General features: G+C 36.1%; 1 protein-coding gene across 4 annotated transcripts in view; it reads right to left on the reverse strand.

The window, feature by feature from the left end:
- Nucleotides 1-26,455, reverse strand: part of LRRC49 (leucine rich repeat containing 49) — a 162,729-nt gene that overhangs the window by 47,271 nt on the left and 89,003 nt on the right. For all 4 annotated transcript variants that reach the window (XM_044229963.1, XM_044229962.1, XM_044229961.1 and 1 more), the window contains 2 exons: nt 16,367-16,514; nt 4,749-4,832 (listed from right to left, as the gene is read on the reverse strand). In XM_044229963.1, coding sequence (XP_044085898.1) covers nt 4,749-4,832; nt 16,367-16,514 — 232 coding nt within the window. The remainder of the gene's footprint in view (nt 1-4,748; nt 4,833-16,366; nt 16,515-26,455) is intronic.

Here is a 26,455-nt window from a genome sequence, read left to right on the forward strand (position 1 = left end):
TAGCAGGATGGTATCCCTGAAGTCTATTGTTTATACCACTTAGACTTTTAAAAGGAGTATATTCCTTAAAAGCAGCTACAAATAGGTACTCTAAAATACAAGTGGCCTTTATTTACCCTGTGCATTCAAACACCTTAACAGTGGTCTATCACACTTAAAGAGAAAAAATTCACACACAAACAATGATTACTCTCATTGAAAAAATGAAAATTCACTATCTAAAAGTTTGACAGAAATTCTCACACCTGTTATCTAAGATTTTAATTTGAAAGAAATTTATATGCCTTTGTGTTTAAACATAGCAAGAAGAAAACTAATAATATTTTAATTTTCCTACCCAATAATTCAGACTAGTACGATGGAATAATCTTGGTTGAGAGGTGGGGAGAAAAAGAGGGATTGATCCATGTTCCACGCTTCACAGCATGAATTACAAGGTCTGAAAACTAAAATTACATACAGACTACTAAAAGAAATTATACTAGGTTGAAATATTTCTAGGCAACTAGTAGCATCCCAGATGAATACCAAAGAAGTTAATTCATTACATGCAATGGGTGCCTTGGGATAGTGTTTTTCAGACTTTAGTGTGCCTCAAATTACCTGGAGAACTTATGAAAACACCAGTTGCTAGTTCTCACCCCATCCTGATTTATTGTGTTTGAGGTGGAGCTTGAGAATTTGCATTTCTTTTTTTTTTTTTCAATCATCAATTACCAGCTATTTTTTAAATTTTTTAAAAATTTTTAAAATTTATTTTCAGCGTAATAGTATTCATTGTTTTTGCACCACACCCAGTGCTCCATGCAATCCGTGCCCTCTATAATACCCACCACCTGCTTCCCCCAACTTCCCACCCCCCGCCACTTCAAACCCCTCAGATTGTTTTTCAGAGTCCATAGTCTCTCATGGATTTCTAAAAGCTCCCAGCTGTTGTTAAGGCTACTGCTCCTTGGACCTCGCTGTGAGAACCACTGACTTAGGTAGGGTATTGGGGCTCCATTCTCTCACAGAAACTTGTTGAGAAAAGCAGATCTAGAGTACTGAAAGAAAATGTACAAGGTTGAAATGTTTCTGCTCAGCTTATATAAATTGATAAGAAAAATAATCAATAATCTGGCAAAGTGTCCATTATTAAGAGTTAACATCTTTAAATGGCATGTCAGTGTGGTCAGAGTGCTGAGGATAAATATCTTCCCTTCCCTCCGCACTGAGAGCACCCACCCAATGACAGATCAGCTGTATGATACTGACCCCTCCACACCTACTGCCTCGGGAATCAGGGAGGGCTGTTAGGAAAATTCTTTGCCTGCTTCCTCAGTGCATTTATACATGCAGAATACATTTTTTAGTTCCATCTCTCTGCCTATATTTGGGTAACCTAAAATTCTAGCAAGGAAAAATGGCATTGGGTAGGAATGAAAAGTGACAACAAAGCTTAATTAAAACTAAAATTTTTTTTACAGTTCTGTTTCTGTGTTTAAAACTGTTTTTAGCATGGATTCCTTTTCTGTTGCTTGCTTGTTATTTCAAATTTCTCTATATCGTTACATGGGTTATACTTAATATGCATATACTTCTGAGACTTTTGGACATTTTATGTAGGTCTTCCTTATCTAAAGCAAGTAGAATCTGCTATTTTACTGTAAGAAATTTTTCTCCCAAATCTATACTAAAGAGCATCTTACCTTAAGGAACTCTATTTTAGGTATTCATTGATAAATGGTACAACCCAATTCTCAACCCAAGTAGTGTCACTTTTACTCAGCACCAGGCCAATATGAAAGAGGCAGGGGCAGTAAGTTAATGGCAGATGGCTATAAAGTTGACTCCACGCATTTGGTATTCTGGCTGACTGGGAGTTGGCAGAAATATTCTTAATGAGATAGAGTTGTGCTTATAAAAAGAGATACACAATATCTATATACCACTGAGTCTCATAGCAAATTTATAAGATACTCTGAAAATACAAACACTTTCCAATACTCACCCCCAAACTTAAGCTTCCTTTATTTGGTTTATTGAAATTAGATCAACACCAGGTTGATTAAGAGAATGGATATTTTTACTGAGGCCAGGAAGAGGAGACATATTTTAAAATAGGATTACAGCCTGGGGTCAGATGAGGGTTGGTCACTGGCTCACCAGGGGGCCACATAAGGGCGCTAGGTATCTGTGGTGCAAAAAAAAGAGCAGCAGCAGCCAGAGAAAGGCGACAGATTCTGCAAGGCAGAAGGGGGTATCAGAAGAAAATCTTCCACTCAAAGATCATGGATGTATTTGGCATATCAGTTATTGTCATGTTTCTAAAGCTAGGTAACAACATATTGTGAAGTCTGTGTTAAGCTGACAATTATTTTAGAAGATTCCAAATTTGCAGCTTTTTCCACTTGAGTCTACTCTTCATAGTCCAAGCAGTATCTCACCAGTAGAGCCTGTAACTATCACTTCCACGCATTTCCAAGGTTGCAAGGAAAACAGGAAGACAGAAAAGCAACAGAAGATACGTGTCAATGCACTCTTCTGGTCCCTTCGCAACCACCCACCCACTTTTCTTAATGATCAGGACATGCTGTCGAATGAAACAACAGCCAGCAAATGCTGATGATCTTCGGTATCAGGATTTCGAATCTGGGCTAGGGCTAGAATCCAGGTCTCTTGATTTCCCATGATTCTCCTCTAATTAAAAAATTTTAAAGCTAAATAACCTTATAATTAAAGAGTCCTATTTAGTGACTTCAAGAGAAGTATTCACTATATTTTGAAGTTTTCAAATTTTCCAAACATGTACAAACCATGTTGGCTAAATGTTCAATGGCATATTTCCAAAAATGCTGAGCATGAACAGCCCCTGAATTGGGTATATAAGAAAAAAAATTTCAGTGCAAAAGTGTAGTTAAGAGCAATTTGTTGCCTATACCAGGCTCAACTTATACTGGTAGCTTTAAAGCTAAACCAATGGAATTTGTTTATTCTGCCTTTCCATGCTTTAAAATACAATACAAAAGTGTTCTTTTGGTCTGACAGCTTTAGTCTGTTTATATACTTATATATTTTTATTCATTTGGCCATTCATTCACTTATGCAGCTTATGTACTGGAGCTGTAAGATCAGAAATACAGAGGACTCCTGAATAACATGGGGGTTGGCTCAGGGGGGCTGCAAATCTGTGTAAAATTTTGGACTTGTCAAAAACTTAACTACTGATAGCCTACCATTGACTAATAAAAGCTTTACCAATGATATAAACAGTTGATTAACACATTTTGTATGTTAGATGCATTATATACTGTATTCATATAATAAAGTAAGCTAGAGAAAGCAAAATGTTGAGAAAATCGTGAGGAGAAAATACACTTACAGTACTGTATTTATGGGAAAAAATCCATGTAACAAGTGGAGCTATGTAGTTCAAACTCATATTGTTCAAGAATCAACTCTATTATTTTTTCCAAATGAACCATTCAGAAAGTTTACCAATAGTATTATTTGTCAATGGTAAATCTTGCTCCTACCTACACATTTTAAAAATTTTACCTACAACTATATTTCCTATAAACCAAAGTGGTTTTTGACCAACCCTTAGAAATATTCCAATAGAGAAAAGACTAAAATTCTATCAGCTAAATCAATAAAGATAGAGATATCAAGAGGAGGCTTAGGTACGTCTAATTAATGGAATGAGGGGAAAACAGATAAAGTTGGGGAGGAGTCAAGAGGTTAGAAATAATAGCAAATGAGAAAAATGTAGCATAATATCAAGAGTTCTAAATACTTTTGAAGTAGTAGTCTTAAGCTGAGAGGGCTTGGGACCAAGTGTTTTTTTGGTCTGTTTTGTTAATTTAGGAGTAGTTTTCATAGAATAAAGCACACAGATTCAAGTAGTCTTTGATTAGTTGTGAGGAAGGCATACACCGGTGTAACCCATACACCTATCAAGATATACATTTCCATTGCCCCAACAAGTTCCCTTGTTTCCTAAGTTTATTTTGTACAACTTCATATCCCTACCAGTCATCTTTTGAATTCTAAATGGCATTTTCATTTTAGAAAGAAAAGCATCTACGTAAGACAAGAATGAGTAAGGATAATCAGCCCGATATCCTTAGTTTCAGAACACAGTAGAAGCATAATACAAGCTATAAACTTTAAGCTGTCTTTATTTTAGTTGTGATGCAAGTATAAAATATTTTAATAGAAAATATTCAAAGGAAAACAATCATGATATGATAAATCATTTAAAACTAGTTTGAAACAAATTTTACTTCTTAAATCCTCAAAAATCTTTACCACCTCTATTTAAGAGAAGTTAATAGTTTTTTTTAATTTAAAAAGCAATTATTAAAAAAGAAACCCATGTATCAGAGCTCATTAAAATATCTCAGTAAATTATGGTCGATTATAGGGGTTTCCAAAATGAAGTGACATGGCACAAGGATACACAAGGTGATGCACTGGTGTAGAAAAAAACCCCTGTAACTTGTGTTCCATTTAGTTTTTATCTCTTCCCCTTAAAATCTGTAGCTTTTGCATGTGTTATATAATGCACATTATGTTGCATTTCTCAAGTACAGGCTTATTTATAGGTAACTTATAAACATTATAAGGGTATTTATTTACAAAAAAATTCTACCGATAGGAATGAAAACTTTACAAAGTTGGGAAACTGCTTTTCCAGTTGACAAGCAAGCCGGTTTCAGGGCAGTGAGGGTTAGGACGCACACGCATGTAGACTTTCGGAAAAGTACCTTAAGCAAGGACTGTTTATGACTTTCCCGCTTCTTCTCTTCCTCCTTTTTGGCTACAACAGATGCGATACGCCTTTCTTCTTCCTAAAAGCAAAAAATGTTTACAAGCATTATTAAGTATATAACCTCTTCTATATGATTTCTTTGGTTCCACCGGTCTGGTTTTCTTTGTGAGAAGCATACTACTTGCTAACAGAAAATATGCCCTCATAGAAATTTAGTCTTTTCCTCTTTATTCTTTTTCCTTCCCAACTCTAAAGAACTGTATATTCTTAACTCTACTCCCAGCTTTTGATGTGTGATGGATGTAGCTAATACAAGACAGAAAACAGAATGAGAAGGGCAAGAAGCAAGGCGGGAGCAGGTTTACAAAGTTTTTCTTTGTATACCATGTACTTACATTTCCACATATAAAGACTTAAAAACTTTCTACTATGATGATAAAAACAACAAGAATTATATTTCTCACAACTTTTATTTGACCTATGGATGTAAATCAGAGCTTTTTAAATACTAAAACAAGTATACAAGCTTTTTAGAACTCTCCATTGATATTAATAAATTATCTCCATTAATATTATTACTTTTACTTTGCTTTTAAGTTGATTTGGCCAGTCTAATTTCTTAGATTCTAAAAACTATAAAATAACATTAAAGTTTAGAAAAAATTTTAAAAATCAGCCATGATTCCCACATGCTAACTCACATCTTATCATTTCTGTATCACCTTACAGTATTCACTATAAACATATTTTTTCAAGCGGCAATCTGTATACATAGTATGGATCATGTTTTTTTTCCCTAAAGATAGTAAAATTTTAGTAAATTATAAACATGTAATTTTAAGTTTTAATATAAAAGGATTTATAGGTATTCAAAATGATGTTGCAATTTGAGAAAAACAATTCATTCTTAAAAGATGAGCTTGAAAATATTTTCAGAGATAAGAAACCATAAAAAGTAATCTAGCACATTTGAAGAACTCTTATAGAAATGAAAAATTATACAAACGGAAATGAAAAATCTAATGGAGGGGAGCTGAAGAGCATATTGTACACAGCTGAAGAGAGAATCAGGCAACTGAAAAACAGACCAGAAGACTTTCTTCCATTTGCTTTCATAGCACCCTAAATTTCCCACTACAGCACTTAACCTGTTTCATTTAAATCTCTGCTACTCTCTCTCCCCTCTCCTACCCCAGGAGTTCATTGAAGGTATGGACGATGTCAACTCCTGGCACATTGTAGAGAGTCAATAAATATATATTTAAAGAATTGATTATTAAATACACATCTCCATATATCTGTCCAACAATTTCCTAAAACTGGAACCACTAAATTAAATGGAAGACATATTTCAAGATAAGTAAACATATCTTGATATGTTTACAAATTGCCCTCCATAAGTGTGCTACTGATTTCCATCCCTATCAGAAGGCAGCATTTGATTTAAAACATAATATATAGTCATGACAGCTGTTCATCAAATATTCCTGTGTCTTCCCACATCAAGGCCATATTGTAAGATAGCAATACTTAACCCTTATCAGTTAGGTGCTGTCATTTTCTTTAACCAATGTCAGATGAACAAAATCACATGTGTTTATTTCTGGGGGAAGTTTACTTGGAAGGAAGCTTTTAAAGACAATGTATGGGATAGCTGTTCTCTCTCTCACCTCTGCTATAGAATCTGCAAAGCTCCACATGGTGGGTACTTTGAAGGCCTTGGTTCTAGAATGAAGACAACACAGAGCAAAGTTTCCAGACCACATAATACATACATACATACTGCAGACAGGCAGTACGAACATGAAATAAACTTAATTGCTTTAATTCACTGAGGTCAGGGAAGTTGTTTCTACAGCATAATCTAGCCTATCCTGACCAGTATATTTATCATGCTAGAATTAAGGAAGGTCAAAGAGGCCATGAAAATGTATTCTAGGGGGTTAGCTATTATAATTACTTCTGATAGCAAAGAAAAGGCCTAAATGAAAGAAGGACATAAAAAATACACAAAGAGAAATTATCAAAAAGTTAGAAAACTAGAAATGCACCCACTGGAAGACTCTAATTTTAGAAATGAGGTACTGAATACTCTGAGAAGGTTAATTGATTTATACAAGGTCACAGAGCTAGTGACAAAGCCAGGATCAGGACCAGAAGCCATAGCTTCTGAGAAATGGAATTTGAATTTTTTATAATAAGGACAAGTTTAAATGTATTTTAACTGATTTTAGAAAGATATAAAAGGAAAGGTAAAAAATCAATAGCAATCTGCTGTATGATTTAATTGTTTTAAAGGGAATGGAAAATGAATGTGACTTGTGGTGAATTTAAAATCTGTTACGAGGGTGCCTGGGTGGCTAAGTTAAATGACTGCCTCCAGCTCAGGTCATGACCCTGGAGTCCTAGGATCGAGTCAGGCATCGGGCTCCCTGCTCATCGGGGAGTCTGCTTCTCCCTCTGACTTCCCCCTCTCATGCTCCCTCTCGCTCTCTCATTCTCTCCCTCTCAAATAAATAAATAAAATCTTTTAAAAAAATCTTTTATGATATGGAAAATAGTTATTCTTGGTGTTTGAAGGCTAGGTAGAGCTTCTGAGGCAAACTCAAGAAAACATTCAGAAGCTTGATTCCTAGCTTCACAATATAGCTAGAATAACAACTATATTAAACTCTTCTGTTCAGTAAGTACTGATTTGGTACCTATTAAGTATAATCTATTTCAGAACAAATTTTTTTAAAAGGCAAAATATATCGATGTTTGATTGTTGACTCATCTATAAAATGTGAACTAGAAACAGATTGGTTACTCAAAGAGTCAATTTCAAACAGTACTGGAAACTGTATGGATCACGTCCTACACATATTTGAGAGATGATTTCATCAGATTTCCAAAAAGAATTTGAGCTTCTATTAAAGGCAGTAGGACTTTAAAAGGAAGGCTAAACCTAAGAAAACTGGATACATGCCAAATCAACTCAAATATTGTTTTAAGGAGTTTATACATCTAATGACTATATTTCAGCCCAAATAATTATAGAGTAACTGAACGTGGAAACAAAAATAAACCTCCAATTGTAAAGATGAGCTATAAATCTCTTGGTAAGAAGGAAAAAAACTGTAAACTTCTGGCATCTTCACGATAATAGTTCAATTTCTGGGATAAAAGCCATATTCTTTATATAGCAAAGCAAAAGGATCTATCTAGGACCAAAAAATCTTTTTTTCTTACTTTAGCCTGTTCATGAAGATAAAATGTAGAAATGATTTCAAAATAATTAATAAGTACAGTGATTTAATAGGTGTTTGATAACTTAGATTATACTCTGTTAGCAGACTATTAAGGCTCTACAAAATGCATATTTTATATGAGAAAAAGTTTTGCTCCAAATAAATAATAGTAGTCCTAATGTATGCAGTAATCTATGATGTGAAATTAAAGAAAATAAATGGCAATGTTGGTTTTTAACCGTATACCGTATGATGGTTAGTTATAAAAGACATTATTTTCCCTGACTACAAAAAATATTAAAATAGACTTTAAAAGCAGAGTTTTTGTCTAGAAGAGGCAGTCCATATTTTTCATTCAAACAGTCTTTTTTTTTTAACAGATAAAACTGATCTGTCTAGGTCCTAGTTAATGTCAGAGCGAAGGCTGGAAGCCATATTACCTAACTTCTCTTGGCCTGGGGATATTAGCTGTTAAATACTAGGGGGGTAAAAAGCCAGAACAAGCTATGTTATGCTGCCATAACTTCAAAATTTACACTGGCTTATGACAAAAGTTTACATCTTGATCATGCAAAGAACCCTGCAACTGTCCTCCTTGCAGTGCCTAAGTATTCCTGGGTGCCGTGATCCGATGGCATCTTCAACTCAATCCATGCTCCCACGAGGGCCACCACAACAGGAGAAAAGCAGTGAAAACCACACTTTGGCTTTTAAAAGCTGCTGCCTGAAAACTACATACATTACTTCTGCTCACATTTCATTGGTCAAAGCACGTTGCATGGCTACACTTAAGTTCAAAGGGGAGGGGAAAAAAATCCTCCCACCTGACAAAAAGAGGACGATCAAAAGGTAACAGGGAACGTTAGTAACAGCTCCCACCATAGAAAACTCATGTCTGTCTCAGACTGTTCCAATTTTTGGAGGGGAAATGGTAAACAAGGTCATATTAAGCCAGCTAATTTTGTGTCTCAAGTGAAAACATTAGAAATTGTGAAATTGTGCCCGTTTCAGAATTCTGAGAATAGTGCCTGTTTAGCAAAATAGTGCCTCAGAAATTAAAAGGAAAAAATTCTGCCTACTCTAGAATTGTCTATACAATGTATATTCTCTATCCTACATTTGTCTATACAGTGTCTGTTCTCTTTTCTTACGGACAGTTGTGAATATATTTGAAGACCACTGCAGTATCTTCCTTATGTCTTCTCTGTCAACGAATTGTGCCAACTTCTCTGGAAATACGTCAGTTTGTTGTCACTCCTCTAAAACTAATAGTTCAGGTGTAATCTGATCATCGGAGAAAAAAATGGGGACTACCATCTCTACTTTTCTGAATTCTCTATTTTGATAAGATTGTTTTAAATTATTTAACTTCTAACAATCCCATCTCACAATTAAATCAATCTGAACTTAATTTGCTAAGTCTCACCTCACATAAATCTGCATTTGTGCTGAGAATTGTTTGTTATGGAGTAAAGTCCAGGATTTTCAATGTATCTATTTTTATCTTGCTAAATTCTGCTTTTTTTTTTCTACACTAGAGGTCAGCAAATTTTTTTCTATAAAGGGCCAGATAGTAAATACTTGAGGCTCTGTGAACCACAAAAGATCTGTCACATGTTGTTTTTCTGTTCTTTACTTTCTTAATACAATGCTTTAAAAACAAATAAACCATTCTTCTCTTGTTCCAAGACAGTCTGCAGGATGGATCTAGCCCACTGGCTATAGTTTGCCAAACCCTGCTGTAGATCACTGAGCTACTTTGGGATTCTGTTTTGATTAACCAGTTTATCAGGATCCCCAAGTTCTCGAGTTGCTGTCAATCACATATTGTATCAGAATAACAGAAATATTCTCATTCCGTCATTAACAAAAACTTTGAATCAAAGAGGCTCAAAGAAAAAGCCTCACGGCATGCCAGTACAGATTTTTCTAGAAGCTGGTGATTATGAATCCATTACTTCTATGCTGTAGGAAGGCTCCAATCACAAATTCACTTAACAATGTTATCATACAACTTACTCAAAGCAGTATCCTGAAAGACCTTGTCAAAAGCTCTGCTTAAATACCAAAATACTATCCCTGACACTCCTCCGAGAGAGCCTACTTACAATAATAGCTAAAATAGAAAATTAATTTTGTCTGGCATGAATCGTTTTTAGTGAACTCGTACTGCCTCCTAGTGACCAATTCCCTTAGTATTCACAACTCCTCTAATAATCCAATTTCAATTTCTTTCATACTCAGCATCAAGTTTACTGTCAGGATTTGTGAAATTTATATTCTTCCCTTCTATGATAAAAAGACAGATTAGTTGATCTTACCTTGCAGCTACTCTACTATTCTACACTGCTTCTCTGATAAAACTTTCAAAGGTCTAGCAATTTATTCACTATGTTTACTCAGTGCTGTAGCTCAAGGACTGGCAAACTCCAGTCTACAAGCCAAATCCAGTCCGTCACCTAATTTTGTAAATAAAGTTTTATTGGAATAGAGCCACGCTTATTCATTTATATAGTGCCCATGCCTTCTTTCATGCTCAGTGAGTTCGGTAGTTTTCAACAGAGTCTGTAGAGACCCCACAGCCTAAAATATTTACTATCAGACCCTTTACAGATCAAGTTTGCCAGTCCCTACTCTAGATGCAACTTACCTATTCACCTATCCTAGGCTTCACCTTCTTTATCTTAATATTTATTTCTATACTTTCTTAACAGACATAACAAAAGCAAAATGGGAATAGAGGCCATAAACTTATATTCTCTCTCTTGGCCTCATATTATCCTTTGTCATTCCTCTGGATCAGGCAGCCCCCTCCCCCCAAAGCTCTCATTCTGACTAATCAATCCCCCTGCTTCTCATCTCACCCATCCTATCCTCCCCAATTCATCCCCTGGGCTCCTCTCCAGATAGACAATCTCTTTAATAGGCAAATATAATTTAACCACCTTAAACTCTTAAAGGGCTTCCTATTATGTCCAAGACAAAAAGCCAAATTCTTCATTATGACAGAAAAAGCCCTTCACAGTCTAGGCCTTGCCTGTCAGATGCCCTTTGCTCCTGCTACTTTCCTCCATGTTTACTCAGTGCTCAGCCATGTTGAATTGCTACCATTTGCTATATCCCCTCACATCTCTCTGCATTGTGCATGCCTTCATTCTCCCTGGAACACTTCCCACTCCTTCATAAGCACTCTTCAAGCCCAAGTCAAGTATTTTCTCCTTTGGAACTTTTCCTATTTTTCTGGTAGACATAGGGGTGCTTTACCTTTCAATGTTACTGTGCTGTGTATGTGTGCATGTGCACATGTGTGTAAGTGTGTGTGAGTGTGTGTACACACATATATATATCTAACAACTGATCTTCTCTAGTTTGGCATTTTGCATTATAACCTGTCTGCACTAGACAGTGAGTAACTTGAGGGCATGAATTATGATTCTGATCTTATCTAATCTAGTTCTAGTTCTGATCTAGTATCTAATACAGATATACAGATCCCAGAATAGGAACTTTTCAGTTCAATGTAACTAAGAATGGCCAGGAATTTTTTCAGGTGTTTCTAAGTCAAAAGAAATGTGTTAATAGCTCTGTTTACTCAGTAGTTAGTGAACAACTTGTTAAGTCGTTCATGTTCCAGCAACTTAGCAGCCATTTGAAAAAAGGATACACATAATTTGAAAGAAAAAAATACACCATTCTTAAGAACCACAACTGCTTACCAATGAAATCTGTATATCTGTAGGACATTACACAACTTCTCAAATGTTGTATTTAGACTGGACATTGGCACACCTCATTTCCTGTTCCATACTGATTTGGGCATAGTATTTTGTTTAGCAAAACCACCACTTTGCAAAGATACGATGCCACGGCGGTAAATATAGTGTGACCTCGTGTTGAAATGGCAAATAACCTTGAGCTCGTAGTCTTCTCAGTGTCTCAAAGATCTCAAATATCACTGCGTTTCCCTTGAAAACTGTAAATATTCCACAGTGCCCAAGTTCACGGAGTCCTCAGCACATAGCTCTAGTGCACAGAGGTTCATTCAGTATTTGTATAATCCACCCCAGCTAGAATATTTCTACAGTAAATTACATAAAAATTAATCAAGATGTCTTTTTTAAAGAGAAAAAAATTGGTATAGAACTGGTGTCAGCAAATTTTTCTAGCCAGATGGTAAATATTTTAGACTTAGAAGCCATATAGTTTCTTCTAGCAACTACTGAATTCCGCCATTGTAGAATCAAAGCATATGGAGATAACACATTAATGAATGGACACAGCTGTGTTCCAATAAACTTTGTTCACGAAAACACATGGCCAGAACATGTGCCATTTGTTTGTCAACTCTGTTAACAGAAAGTCTCTTTTTTTTAAATTTTTTTGAAGATTTTATTTATTTATTTGACAGACAGAGATCACAAATAGGCAGAGAGGCAGGCAGAGAGAGAGGGGGAAAAGCAGGCTCCCTGCCGAGCAGAGCCCTGATGTGCTGAGCAGAGCCCTGCTGATCAGAGCCCTGATCCCAGGACGCTGGGATCAAGACCTGAGCTGAAGGCAGAGGCTTTAACCCACTGAGCCACCCAGGCACCCCAACAGAAAGTCTTTTAAAAGGTATACTGTTTTAGGACATCTGAGTGGCTCAGTCAGTTAAGCATTCGACTCTTGATTTCAGCTCAGGTCATGATCTCAGGCTGTGGAATCAAGCCCCATATCAGGCTCCATGCTCACCAGAGTCTCCTTGTCTCTCTCCCTATTTCCTCTTTCATGCACACTCTCTCTCAATGTCTCTCCCTCTCTCAAATAAATAAATAAATAAATAAATAAAATATTTTTTTAAAAAGCTACTGAGAAAAAAGGTAGGCTGTTTCTACACTAAAGTCACTAAAAAGTAACAAATAAAAGGTAAGACTAAATACTATGAGCCCATACTAATATGAATAAATGAAAAAACTGAAATTTTTATGAGGAACGGGATTGCAAAGGGAAAGAGAATAACTTTACATAGAGAAGGCTGGCAGACACCATTGTAATTAAAGTGGCCAACATCAATAAAAGGATAAATAGAAATTGTATACCACTTGGTAGGACGCAACGAGAAAAATAAAAATCATTTCTGTGTTATTTATGCAAAAATCTATAAAAGTTGATTGCGAGGAAACATCAAAAAGCCTGAATTGAGTACCATTCTACAAACTGACCTCGAATCTTCATAAATGTTAGAGTCATGAAAGGCAAAAAAAGACCGAGAAACCGTTTCTGAAAAATAGTGATGAGGGAAATCTGATGACCAAATGCACCATATGTAATATACAATTCCAAACTGGATCGTTTCACTACACAGAAATTATTGACACCACCAGTAAAATTTGAGAGTGTGTGAGAATTAGACACTAATAATTATTCAGTGTTTACTTCCTAATTTCATTGGTTATATTGCGTTTATACAGGAGAATGTCTTTGCTTGCCAAAAACACACACTAAAGTGTTCAGGATTGTTGGGTTATCTAATCAGCAGCTTATTCTCAAATAGTTCAAGAAAAAAGTTGGTTTTATTTTTTTTAAGATTTTATTTGTTTTTTTTTTTGGACAGACAGAGATCACAAGCAGGCAGAGAGGCAGGCAGAGAGAGAGGGGGAAGCAGGCTCCCCTCTGAGCAGAGAGCCCGATGTGGAGCTCAATCCCAGGAACCAGAGATCATAACCTGAGCCAAAGGCAGAGGCTTTAACCCAGTGAGCCACCCAGGCGCCCCAAGAAAAGTTTTTGCTACTGTACTTACAACTTTCCTATGACTTTGAAATTGTTTCCATTAATTCTAGAAAATGGAAACTAACCTATAATGACAAAAAGTAAATCAGTGGTTGCTTGGCAATGAAGGTTGGGTGGGGAGGGATGGAAAGGAGGGATAACAAAGTAGCATGAGGAAACTTTGTTTGGGTAGTAGATTATGAAAAAGCTTGATTGTGGTGATGTTTCACAGGTGATCACATGTTGAAATTTATCAACCTGTACAGTTAATAGGTCCAATTAATTTTATGCCCATTATATCTCAAGTAAAGCTTTTAGTAAGACATTAATTTTTTTTAATTTGTCAAATTAAGCTGTGAAGGAGCAGATGTACAGGGATTTTTTAGCAGAACAGCTGGCCCTGCTTCTATCCCAGGTGATTTTCTCTCATTTCCTCACCAGGCAAACACAACTCATGGAACATACAAAGACAATGATTACATATAGCACCACTCTCCTTTATTTCAGGCATGAAAGTATATAAATTTCACTCAATTAAGACTTTAATGAACATTACTACATTCTCAGCACTGTGTGAGATAGGGAAGGAAAGGAAATAAACATATTTAGGACATCGGTATATATCCGGAAAGGAAGAAGAATGGTTTCTGCCTGTAAGGATTGTATACATCAGTTGGGTGGGCAAGACTGACATATAAGTTCACTATGGGAAATACAATATATAATTAAGTACTAACTTATATAAATGAGTCAGCTTCATTTCTTACCCCACCCACCTCAACCTCACCAGGAAGAGTAATTGTTAAGTACCAAAGATACTCAATTAAGAGACACATGGAGGGATGCGTGTGTGGCTCAGTTAAGTGTCTGCCTTCGGCTCAGGGTGTGATCCCAGGGTCCTGGGCCTAAGCCCCACATCGGGCTCCCTGCTCAGCGGGGAATCTATTTCTCCCTCTGCCTTCTGCTCCCCCTGCTCATGTCCTCTCTCTTTCTGACAAATAATAAAATCATTGGAAAAAAAAAAGAAGAAGAAGAAACACATGGAGATAAGGGTGAAAGTATGAAACAGAGTTTACAGGATAGATCTAAACAAGCTGAAGACAAAGAACTGTTTCTCCATGCTAGAACAAAAAGAGGCAGAGCCCCCAGAAGATCCCTGGCATTAACGAATTCATCAATACTTGTAACTACTTCCCTGTCACCTGAGATGTCCATGATATTCCTGAGACAGAAATGTAAATGCACACATTGTGAAAATGGCTATAGGCAAGGAGTCAATTAATTGGCAATTAAATAAACTTAACTGACCACTCAGAATCCACATCAACATTAGCAGGGTCTAGAAGTCAGAAGGCAAGTGGAGCCTTAGGATATTATTTCTAGCTCTGAGATTATCCAACTGAGATCATTAATGAGTAATATCTGAGATAGCAAAATATTGAAATAAATCTGATATATGCAATGAAAATTAAGGCAAATTTCTTTCTTACAGAACTTCTTGAAGCCTATAAAATGCAAATGCGCACTGTACAACTAAAAGGTGCATATATAGCATTTTGCTTAGATCAGGAATCATTAAAACATCGAAGTATACAAAACATCTAACATGCAGATCGAATGAATAAACAAGCACTCTTCTGAGAGGTATGGCGTCAATAACAACACAACAGCTCCACGTGACACTTCCTCTGAGCCTCACATTGTTCTAAGGTTTAATGCTTTATGTTATCTTGACAACAACTCTGTGATGTAATTATGACTGTCTACCCCCCATTTTACTTTAAGGAAAATGAGATACAGAAAGGTCAAGTGAATTCCTGAAGGTCATTTGGCCAGAAACTGGTCAAACCAGGATAGAGACTCAAGCAGTATGGCTTTGGCACCCATGTGCAGAAACATTACATTATGTAACTTAATGAATGTCATTTTTACTCATCCATTCTAAGATAAATTTTTAGTTGGGTATTAGCCAGAATGAAAAACAACTGTGATGGTTACTTTAAACAATCATGATGACTAATTAATTTAAATTAATTTTTTTAAAAAACCTGTTAAAAAGGAAACTATAGCCCCAAAATGGCATCACTTAGGTTAAGGTCACAAGCCAGTAAACCAAGAGTTGCTACCTAACTTAACTACAGTTTAGACCCCCCAGAAATGTATTCTGTAACCAGTCAACCTGTGAATTTCCTGGTCAGGACTAGGAAATTTACCAATAGGCCCCTTCCCTTCCCTTTAGAAGGGTGACCTTGCCTAAAACCATGGATCCTTTGCTAATAATTTCCTTTTTTCCACTCCCTCTCTACCTTTAAAAACCTTTCTTTTTCTGTAGTCACTGGGAGATCCTCTCCACTTGCTAGACAGAATGCTGTCCAATTCATGAATTGATTAATAATGCCAATTAGATCTTTTAAATTTCCTCTGTTGAATTTTTTTTGTTATTTAACAGCCCTATTCAATGAAATTGGGAATGAGGAACAGGTGGTAAAAGATTTGTAATCATAGTTATGAATTATATAGTCACTATAATCCACAGTTTATTAAAACTAAGAAGCATTTCAAGCAAAGAATGTGCACCCCAGTCTCTTAATCCACAGTAAGGAAGACACTATGGAAAGCACTTCCAAAGAGTTCTCACCGTGACTCTCTTCATATCTAGCTGGCGCAGCTGCATCATATTCTGAAGGATTGTATGTTTGTACCATGACTCTTGAGCTATTGGATTGCCATCAAAAGTGATGTCTGAGAGAGAAGAAGAGTCAGCAAGGCAGCACACACTTTCAAAGCTGCAGGAGAGACAGAAACCACCAGGTTATTGTGAGATCTTCCAATAGTACTTTCATTTACTTGATATACATTATTGTTTTAGAATAGTTTTAGATTTACAGAAAAATTAAGAGAGCGTAGTTCCCACATACTCTGCCCCCAGTTTTCCCTATTGTTAACACCTTGTAGCAATATTGTACATTTTTTACAATTAAGTTCTAATTATTTACAAATAATTTACAGGTAATTCATTCATTCCTTACTTTCCGGCACTGTAAGATTCTCTAGACTCATATATTTCCTATCCCAGTCCTAAAATCAGACATTTCTCCAAGAAGTTATGGTTCCTTTAATTGGAGAGTGGTCTGGAACCAAAGATCTGGTGGCTTGGTATACTTTTCAACACTGGGTCATCATATTTTTTTTCATACCTTCTGTAAACAAAGCAAGGAAATGCATGTGTGTATAACTGACCTGTGTGTATATATATTTTCTATAATATGTAATAACCATCTATGTCTCCATTAAGCTGAACATGAGTTCACACTGATATTGCCCAATTCTAATCTATCATCAAAAGGATCCTTCCAGCCTCTTTCCCTTGCTTATCTGTAAATTCCTAATCCAATAAGGAGAAATCTGACTTACACCAGCTTTCGTCCATTTACTTAACTATTCAATTCTAGAATATATGCATAGTGGTATCAAAATATTCAACCTGAATCCCCATTGAAAACAACTTTATTAAATACAACCATTATGTGTAATTCCTTTAGTATTTAGTCTTACACATTCATTTCAAAGTTACTTGGGTCAGCACCTCCCCTCCTGCTACCCCTCCATCGGGGTTGTTTCATACGTGAAATAATAGTTAGCTTTTTTTGTCATAGTCTATATTCATTCCTTCCTGGGATCCTCTAACTGCCTAAATATTTTAATTTGCATATATTAAGATTTATACTGTGCTGCAAAGTTCTGCAGGTTTTAACTAATGCGTAAGTATCATACACAATAGCTCCATGACCCTAATAATATATTAATAATAATAATATATTATATAATTATAAATATGTAATAATAATCCTATTCAACCCTCCTTTTCTCTCCCTCAATCTCTGGAAACCACTCATCTTTTTACTGTCTTCATAGTTTTGCCTTCTCCAGAATGTCATACAGCTGGAATCATACAGAAGGCAGCCTTTTCACACTGACTTCTTTTACATAGCAATATGCATTTAAAGTTTTCCCATGTCTTTTTGTTGTCTTCAGAGTGCACACGCTCTCTTTTTATCACTGAGTGATATTCCATTGTCTGCATGTACCACAGTTTGTTTACCCATTCACCTACTGAAGACATCTTGGTTGCTTCCAGATTTTAGTGATTATGAATAATGCTGCTATAAATATTTATCTGCATCTTTTTTGTGTGAACATAAGTTTTCAGCTCAATTGGGTAAATACTTAAGATTGCAATTGCTGGATTATATTGTAAGACTATGTTTAGCTTTGTGAGAAACTACCAAACTTCCAATGTGGCTGTAACGTCTTGCATCCCTACTAGCTCCACATTCCTTTGAGCATTTGGTATTTGTCAGGTTGTTGGTTTTTTTTTTCCCACATTGTCATTCTGATAGTTGTACAGTGGTGTCTCGTTGTTTTAATATACAATTCCCTAATGTCAAAGGATGTTGAACATTTTTTTCATATGCATATTTGCCATCTGTATATCTTCTTTGCATTTTCAGCTCTTGTGCCCATTTTTTAATTGAGTTGTTTCCTTATTTTTGAGTTGTAAGAGTTTTCTGGGGGGGTTAAATTTTTATTTTAATTCCAATTAGTTCACATACAGTGTTATATTAGTTCCAGGTATACAATATAGAGATTCAACACTTTCATACATCAGCTTGTGCTCATCATGACAAGGGCACTGCTTAACAAACCCTTCCCATCCCCTTCCCCTCTGGAAACCATCAGTTTGTTCTCTCCAGTTAAATTCTATTTTTGGTTTGCCTCTCTCTCTTTTTTTCCCTTCACACATTTGTTTTGTTTCTTAAATTCCACATAAGACTGAAGTCATATGGTATTTGTCTTTTCCTGACTGACTTATTTCGTTTAGCATAATACTCTCTACATCCAACCATGTCACTGCAAATGGCAAGATTTCCTTCCTTTTTATGGCTAATATTCCATATACATATGGAATGGTATGGGGTGTGTGTGTGTGTGTGTGTGTGTGTGTGTGTGTATTTCCATATCTTGGCTATTATAAATAATGCTGCTATAAATACAGGGGTGCATATATCCCTTTGAATTAGTATCTTGGTATCCTTTGGATTAATACATAGTAGTGCAAGGGTGCCTAGGTGGCTCAGTGGGTTAAAGCCCCTGCCTTTGGCTCAAGTCATGATCCCAGGGTTCTGAGATCGAGCCCCACATCGGGCTCTCTGCTCAATGGGGAGTTTGCTTCCTCCTCTCTCTCCCTCTCTCTGCCTGCCTCTCTGCCTACTTGTCATCTCTGTCTGTCAAATAAATAAATAAAAATCTTTAAAAAAATACATAGTAGTGCAATTGCCGAATCCTAAGGTAGTTCTATTTTTAACTTTTTGAAGAATCTTCATACTGTTTTCCACAGTGGCTGCACCAATTTGTATTCCCACCAATAGTGTACACAGGCTCTCTTTTCTCCACATCCCTGCTAACACCTGTTGTTTTTGTGTTGTTGAATTTTTGTACATCATGGATATATATAAAAATATACTTATATACATAAAATTTAACAAATATAAGATTTGTGAATATTTCTCCTAAGCTGTAACTTGTTTTTTCACTTTCTTAATAGTGCCTTTCACACGGTAGAAGTTCTTGATTTTAATGATGCCCAGCTAATCAATTTTCTCTTTCATGTATCATGGTCTTGGTGTTATATTTAAAAATTCATCACCAAACCCAAGAATGCCTAGATTTTCTCCTAAATTTCTTCTAAAAGTTCTATAGCTTTGTGTCTTATATTTAATCTACAATCCATTTTGAGTACAATTAGTAAAAGGTATAGGTCTATGTCTAGATTCTTAATGTGAATATCCGATTTTTCCAGTATCATCTTGAAAAGACTACCCTTTCTCTATTGATTTGTCTTTGCTCCTTTGTCAAAGATTACGTGACTATATCTGTGTGAATCTATTTCTAGGCCCTCTATTCTTTTCCATTGATATAAATGTCTGCTCTTTCACCAATACCACACTGTTTTGATTACTGTACCTTAACAGTTAAGTCTTGAAATGGGTTAGTGTGAGTCCTCCAATTGTGTTCTTCGGTACTGTGTTGCTATTCTAGGTCTTAGCTTTCACATACAAACCTTAGAATCCATTCGTTGATACCAACTTCCTGGGATTTTGATTAGGACTTTATAAAAACTGAGGTATAACTGATATAACGATATTAATTTCAGGTATATAGCATAACAATTCAATATTTGTACAGATTGTGAAATGACTGCCACAATATGTCTAGTATAACATCCATCTCCTTACAGTTGCAGAATTTTTTATAGAATTTTTTTCTTGTGGTAAGAACTTTTAAGATCTACTCTCTTAGCAACTTTCAAATACGCAATACAGTATTATTAATAATATATTCCCATGACTAAGTTATTTTGTAACTGTAAGTTTGTACCTTTTGACTTCCTTCACCCTGCCAGCAACTTGCCTCTAGCAACCATCAATCTGTTAACTGTATCTATTAGCTTGTTTTGCTTTTTTTTGTTGCTGGTTTTTATTTTTGTCTTTAGATTCTACATATAAGTAAAATCATATGGTAGTTTTTTTTCTCTGACTTATTTCACTTAGCATAATGCCCCAAAGTCTATCCATATAGTTGCAAATGGCAAGATTTCATTCCTTTTTATGGCTGAATGATATATATCCATTATCTATCTATCTATCTATCTATCTAGCTGTCCATCCTACATTTTCTTTATCCATTCATCTGTCCATTGACTTTTTTTTTTTTTTTTGAGAGTGAGAAAGTGCACAAGTGGTGAGGAGGGGCAGAGGGAGAGGGAGAGAAAGAATCTTACGCAGGCTCTATGGCCTGACACAGGGCTCGATTTTACAGCCCTGAGATCATGACCTGAGCTGAAATCAAGAGTGAGATGTTTAACTGACTGAGCCACCCAAGTGCCCTGGTCCATGGACACTGACATTGTTTCCAAATCTTGGCTACCATAAATAATGTTGCAATGAATATGCAGATATCTTTTCAAGTTAGTGTTTTCATTATCTTTGGATAAATACCAAGAAGTGGAATTACTCAATCATATGGTAGCTCTATTTTTAATTTTTTGAGGACTTTAAATTTTCAAAGTGACTACTCACTTTTCTAAATAACACCCCAGAGCAGGTTAATAAAAATCATTTATATTAGAATCATCCTCATTCCATTACTATTCAAATAACTAATGTAAACATTTAGACCCCAAAATACTTCCCTTACTCAGGCACTATATTGAATATCTCTTCTTCCTGTGTTAAGAAAAATAAGAGGATATAGAATATTTATGGTATAGAAAATAAATAATATGTTGACAATTAAGGTCAAGGCAAGGTCTATAGCAAGAATGAAGTTTATTATGTTTTTATTGTCACATTTAAATATTCCTTCCATGTTTTCCTCCCACTCAAGGTAAGAAGATCCTCTCCTATCAATTATTTTACCTTAGAGATTATTTTTACCATCTAATAGGCAAATCTCACAATTATAAACTCATTATGGTTTTTGAGACATATTTAGATAATTATGAGAAGGCATTTTCCCCTAATTTTACTGAGAAATAATTGACATACATCATTATATAAGTCTAAATCATACAGCATAATGCTTAGATTTACATATATTGTGAAATAATGACCACAGTTGGTTCAGCTAACATCCATTTTCTCATATAGATAGAATACAAAGAAAAGAAAGAACAAAAGAGGGAAGAAAAAATTTCCTCCTGGTAATAAGAACACATAGCATTCACTTTTTTTTTTTTTTCTTAAGAAGGTCCCATGCCCAGGATGGAGCCCAACATGGGGCCTGAACTCACTACCCTGAGATCAAGAGTCAGATGCTTAACCAACTGAACCATCCAGGTATCCCCATAGTGTTTACTTTCTTAACAACTTTCCAATATATCATACAGCAGTGTTAGTTCTGTTCATCATACAGTATTTTACATTCCTAGTGCCTATTTATCTTTTATTTTTTAATATTGATTGATTGATTGATTGATTTTAGAGAGAGAGAGGACAGAGAATCCATGAGTGGGGGGATGGGCAGAGAGAGAGAGAGAATCCAAGCAGACTCCGTGCTAAATGTGGAGCCTAACATGGGGCTTAGTCCCACCACTCATGAGATTGTGATCTGAGCAGAACCAAAAGTCAGACACTTAACCAACTGATGCCCCGCTACCGATTAATCTTATAACAGGAAGTTTGCACCTTTTAACCACCTTCCTCCAATTCCCCCTACCCCCATTCTCCATCTCTGGTAACCATAAGTCCAATTTCTTTTTCTGTGAGTCTGGTTTTTGTTTTTGCTTTTAGATTCCACATATAAGTGAGATCATACAGTATCTATCTTTCTCTGTCTGACTTATTTCACTTAGCATAATGCCTCAGGGTCCATCTATGTTGTCACGAATGGTGGGATTTCCTTACCTCTCATGGCTAAATAATATTCAGGTATATATATTCATGTATATATTCATGTATGTACATAAACCATAACTTCTTTATCCATTTATCCATCGATGGACACTTGTTTCCATGGCTTGGTTATTGTGAAAATGTTGCTGTAAACATACCTGCAGTGCAGATATCTTCTCAAGTTAGAGTTTTCATTTCCTCTGGGTATCTTCCAAGAGATGAAATTGCTGGATCATATGATAGCTCTGTTTTTAATTTTCTGAAGATCCTCCATGCTGTTTTCCATAGTGGTCATATGAATTTACAATCCCAACAACAGTGCACAGGGTTATCTTCTCTCCACATTGATACCAGCATTTGTCATCTCTGTCTTTTTCATGATGGTCATTCTAACAGGCATGATGTGATAATTCATTATGGTTTTAATTTGCATTTCCCTAATGACTAGTGATATTGAGCATCTTTTCATATACCTGTTGGCCTTTTGTATATCTTTTTCTTAGAAATGTCTATTCAGATCCTTATTAAAATTGGGATATTTCTTCTTTTGCTATTGAGTTGTATGAGTTCTTTATATATTTGTGATATTAACCCCTCATCAGATAAGTGGTTTACAAATATTTTTCCTATTGCATAGGTTGTCTTTTCACTTTATTGATGGTTTCTTTTCCTGTGTAGAAGCTTTTTAGTTTGATGCAGTACTACTTGTTTATTTTTTATTTTGTTTCTTGTGCTCTAGGTGTCATATTTTGATGCAGGGCTTGAACTCACACTCCTGAGATCAAGAGTTAGAGGTTTAACCAACTGAGCCAACCAGGTACCACCCCCAAACCCCAGATCTTACATTTAAGTCTTTAATCCATTTTGAGTTAATTTTTGTGAGTGGTGTAAGATAGGAGTCCAGTTTCATTCTTTTACATGTGAGTATCCAATTTTCCCAGCACCATTTATTGAAGAGGCTGTCTTTTCTCCATTGAGTAGTCTTGGCTCCCTTGTCAAATATAAGCTGACCTGTTATACTTAGGTTTATTTATGAGCTGTTAATTCTATTCCATTGGTCTAATTATCTGTTTTTATTCTAGTACCATACTGTTTTTATGACTACAGCTTTATAGTATAGCCTGAAATCAGGAAATGTGATGTTTCCTGTTTTGTTATTCTTTCTCAGGAGTTCTTGGGCTATTTCAGGGTCTTTATGGTTCTACATAAATGATAGGACTTTTTTTTTTTACTTCTGTAAAAACGCTACTGGAATATTTGATAAGGAATGCATTGAATCTATATATGGCTTTTGGTAGTATTGATATTTGAACAGTATCAATTGGGAAGACATTTTTTAAAAGGCCAGTCTATACAGGTAAAAATGAGAGTTCATTAACTTAAGCTTAACTATCACTACAAGCATAAATAAACTTGAACAACCATTGTAATTTTTCCCACCTATCATTAGCAAAATTGATTTTCCACATCAATATAAAATCTCAAAAAAGTTTCTGGTGTTTAAAGGATGTTTTAAAAATGTTTCTCTTCTTCCATCACAGTTGATTCCATACAGCTAAAATCAAATGAAGATGCTTCTGATAATTTCAAAACTGAAACACAAGGCAAATTTGTTTTTCTCCTAGAGTGTTAAGTGAGTGAAGTCAGCATCTTCCATCCACAAATCTACTTCTCAATGTATATTTCCTATCTGATAAATAATGTCACCACCAAGTCAATTGCTAAGAAACAATCTCCTACCCAGAAACTGATGCCTGAGAATAAAATGACTGGGAAGAAACAACAAGGTAGTTTTTTTTTTTTTTTCCAATTTATTTATTTTCAGAAAAACAGTATTCATTATTTTTTCACCACACCCAGTGCTCCATGCAAGCTGTGCCCTCTATAATACCCACCACCTGGTACCCCAACCTCCCACCCCCCCGCCACTGCAAACCCCTCAGATTGTTTTTCAGAGTCCATAGTCTCTCATGGTTCATCTCCCCTTCCAATTTACCCAAAAGCATATACCCTCCCCAATGTCCATAACCCTACCCCCCTTCTCCCAACCCCCCTCCCCCCAGCAACCCACAGTTTGTTTCGTGAGATTAAGAGTCACTTATGGTTTGTTCTTTTTTTTTTTTTTTTTAAAGATTTTTTATCTATTTGTCAGAGAGAGAGAGAGGGAGAGTGAGCGAGCACAGGCAGACAGAATGGCAGGCAGAGACAGAGGGAGAAGCAGGCTCCCTGCCAAGCAAGGAGCCCGATGTGGGCCTTGATCCCAGGATGCTGGGATCATGACCTGAGGGGAAGGTAGCTGCTTAACCAACTGAGCCACCCAGGTGTCCCCAGCAAGGTATTTTTAAGCAAGGGAGGGGGGTTCTAATAGGATCAGAATAATCAGTAATTATTGGAACAATTAGTAACATTATGGGAGGTATAAAGGAAAGAAATGAGTTAAGGTAAAAAAACTAACTAAAGATTCCAATAAGTAGAGGTTAAAAAGGAGAAAAGGGTCCAACATAATGAAAACGAAGGTAGAAGCCATGAGAGCAAAGAGGAGAGAATAGATTCTATGGAACCTAGGGTGTAGCATGTACAGAAACTAGTACTTCAGGGTGCCTGGGTGGCTCAGGTGGTTAAGCGACTGCCTTTGGCTCGGGTCATGATCCTGGAGTCCTGGGATCAAGTCCCACAGTGTGCTCCCTACTAGGCAGAGTCTGCTTCTCCCTCTGACCTCTCCCCTCTCATGCTCTCTCTGATATAAATAAATAAATTTTTTTTTCAAAGATTTTATTTATTTATTTATTTGTCAGAGAGAGAGAGAGAGAGAGAGAGAGTGTGGGAGAACACAAGCAGGCAGAGTGGCAGGCAGAGGCAGAGAGAGAAACGGGCTCCCCACTGAGAAAGGAGCCCGATGCGGGACTTGATCCCAGGACTCTGGGATCATGACCTGAGCCGAAGGCAGCGGCTTAACCAACTGAGCCACCCAGGCGTCCCTGAAATAAATAAATAAAATCTTTAAAAAGAAAGAAAGAAAGAAAGAAACAAACAAACAAACAAATTAGTACTTCTTTGGATGTGAGGAAGAGAGGAAACTAGAATAACACCCAGGTTTCTCTCTTGGGTTAATGACTGGATGGTGATTATAAGGACCTATGCTTTGCAAACTTCTTTGAAGTCTACACTTAAAATAGATTTTTTTTTTCGAACACTGCATCAAAAACTAATGATGTATCTTATGGTGACTAACATAAAATTAATTAATTAGTTAAAAATAGGTGTTTTACTCATGAAAGAAATTGAAGACACAAAAAGATGGAAGACCATTCCATGCTCTTGGATTGGAAGAATAAACATTGTTAAAATGTCTATACTGCCTAGAGCAATCTATACTTTTAATGCCATTCTGATCAAAATTCTACCAGTATTCTTCAAAGAGCTGGAGCAAATAATCCAAAAATTTCTTTGGAATCAGAAGAGACCCCGAATCGCTAAGGAAATGCTGAAAAACAAAAATAAAGCTGGGAGCATCACGTTACCTGATTTCAAGCTTTATTACAAAGCCATGATCACCAAGACAGCATGGTACTGGCATAAAAACAGACACATAGACCAGTGGAACAGAGTAGAGAGCCCAGATATGGACCCTCAACTCTATGGTCAATTAATCTTCGACAAAACAGGAAAAAATAGACAGTGGAAAAAAGACAGTCTCTTCAATAAATGGTGCTGGGAAAACTGGACAGCTATAAGTAGAAGAATGAAACTCGATCATTCTCTTACACCGTACACAAAGATAAACTCAAAATGGATAAAAGACCTCAACGTGAGACAGGAATCCATCACAATCCTAGAGGAGAACATAGGCAGTAATCTCTTCGATATCAGTCACAGCAACTTCTTTCAAGATACATCTCCAAAGGCAAAGGAAACAAAAGCGAAAATAAACTTTTGGGACTTCATCAAAATCAAAAGCTTCTGCACAGCAAAGGAAACAGTCAGAAAAACAAAGAGGCAACCCACGGAATGGGAGAAGATATTTGCAAATGACAGTACAGACAAAAGGTTGATATCCAGGATCTATAATGAACTCCTCAAACTCAACACACACGAAACAGGCAAACATATCAAAAAATGGGCAGAAGATATGAACAGACACTTCTCCAATCAAGACATACAAATGGCTATCAGACACATGAAAAAATGTTCATCATCTCTAGCCCTCAGGGAGATTCAAATTAAAACCACATTGAGATATCACCTTACAGCACTTAAAATGGCCAAAATTAACA

Source organism: Neovison vison, chromosome 13 (genome assembly GCF_020171115.1).
Source record: "Neovison vison isolate M4711 chromosome 13, ASM_NN_V1, whole genome shotgun sequence".
NCBI lineage: Eukaryota > Metazoa > Chordata > Mammalia > Carnivora > Mustelidae > Neogale > Neogale vison.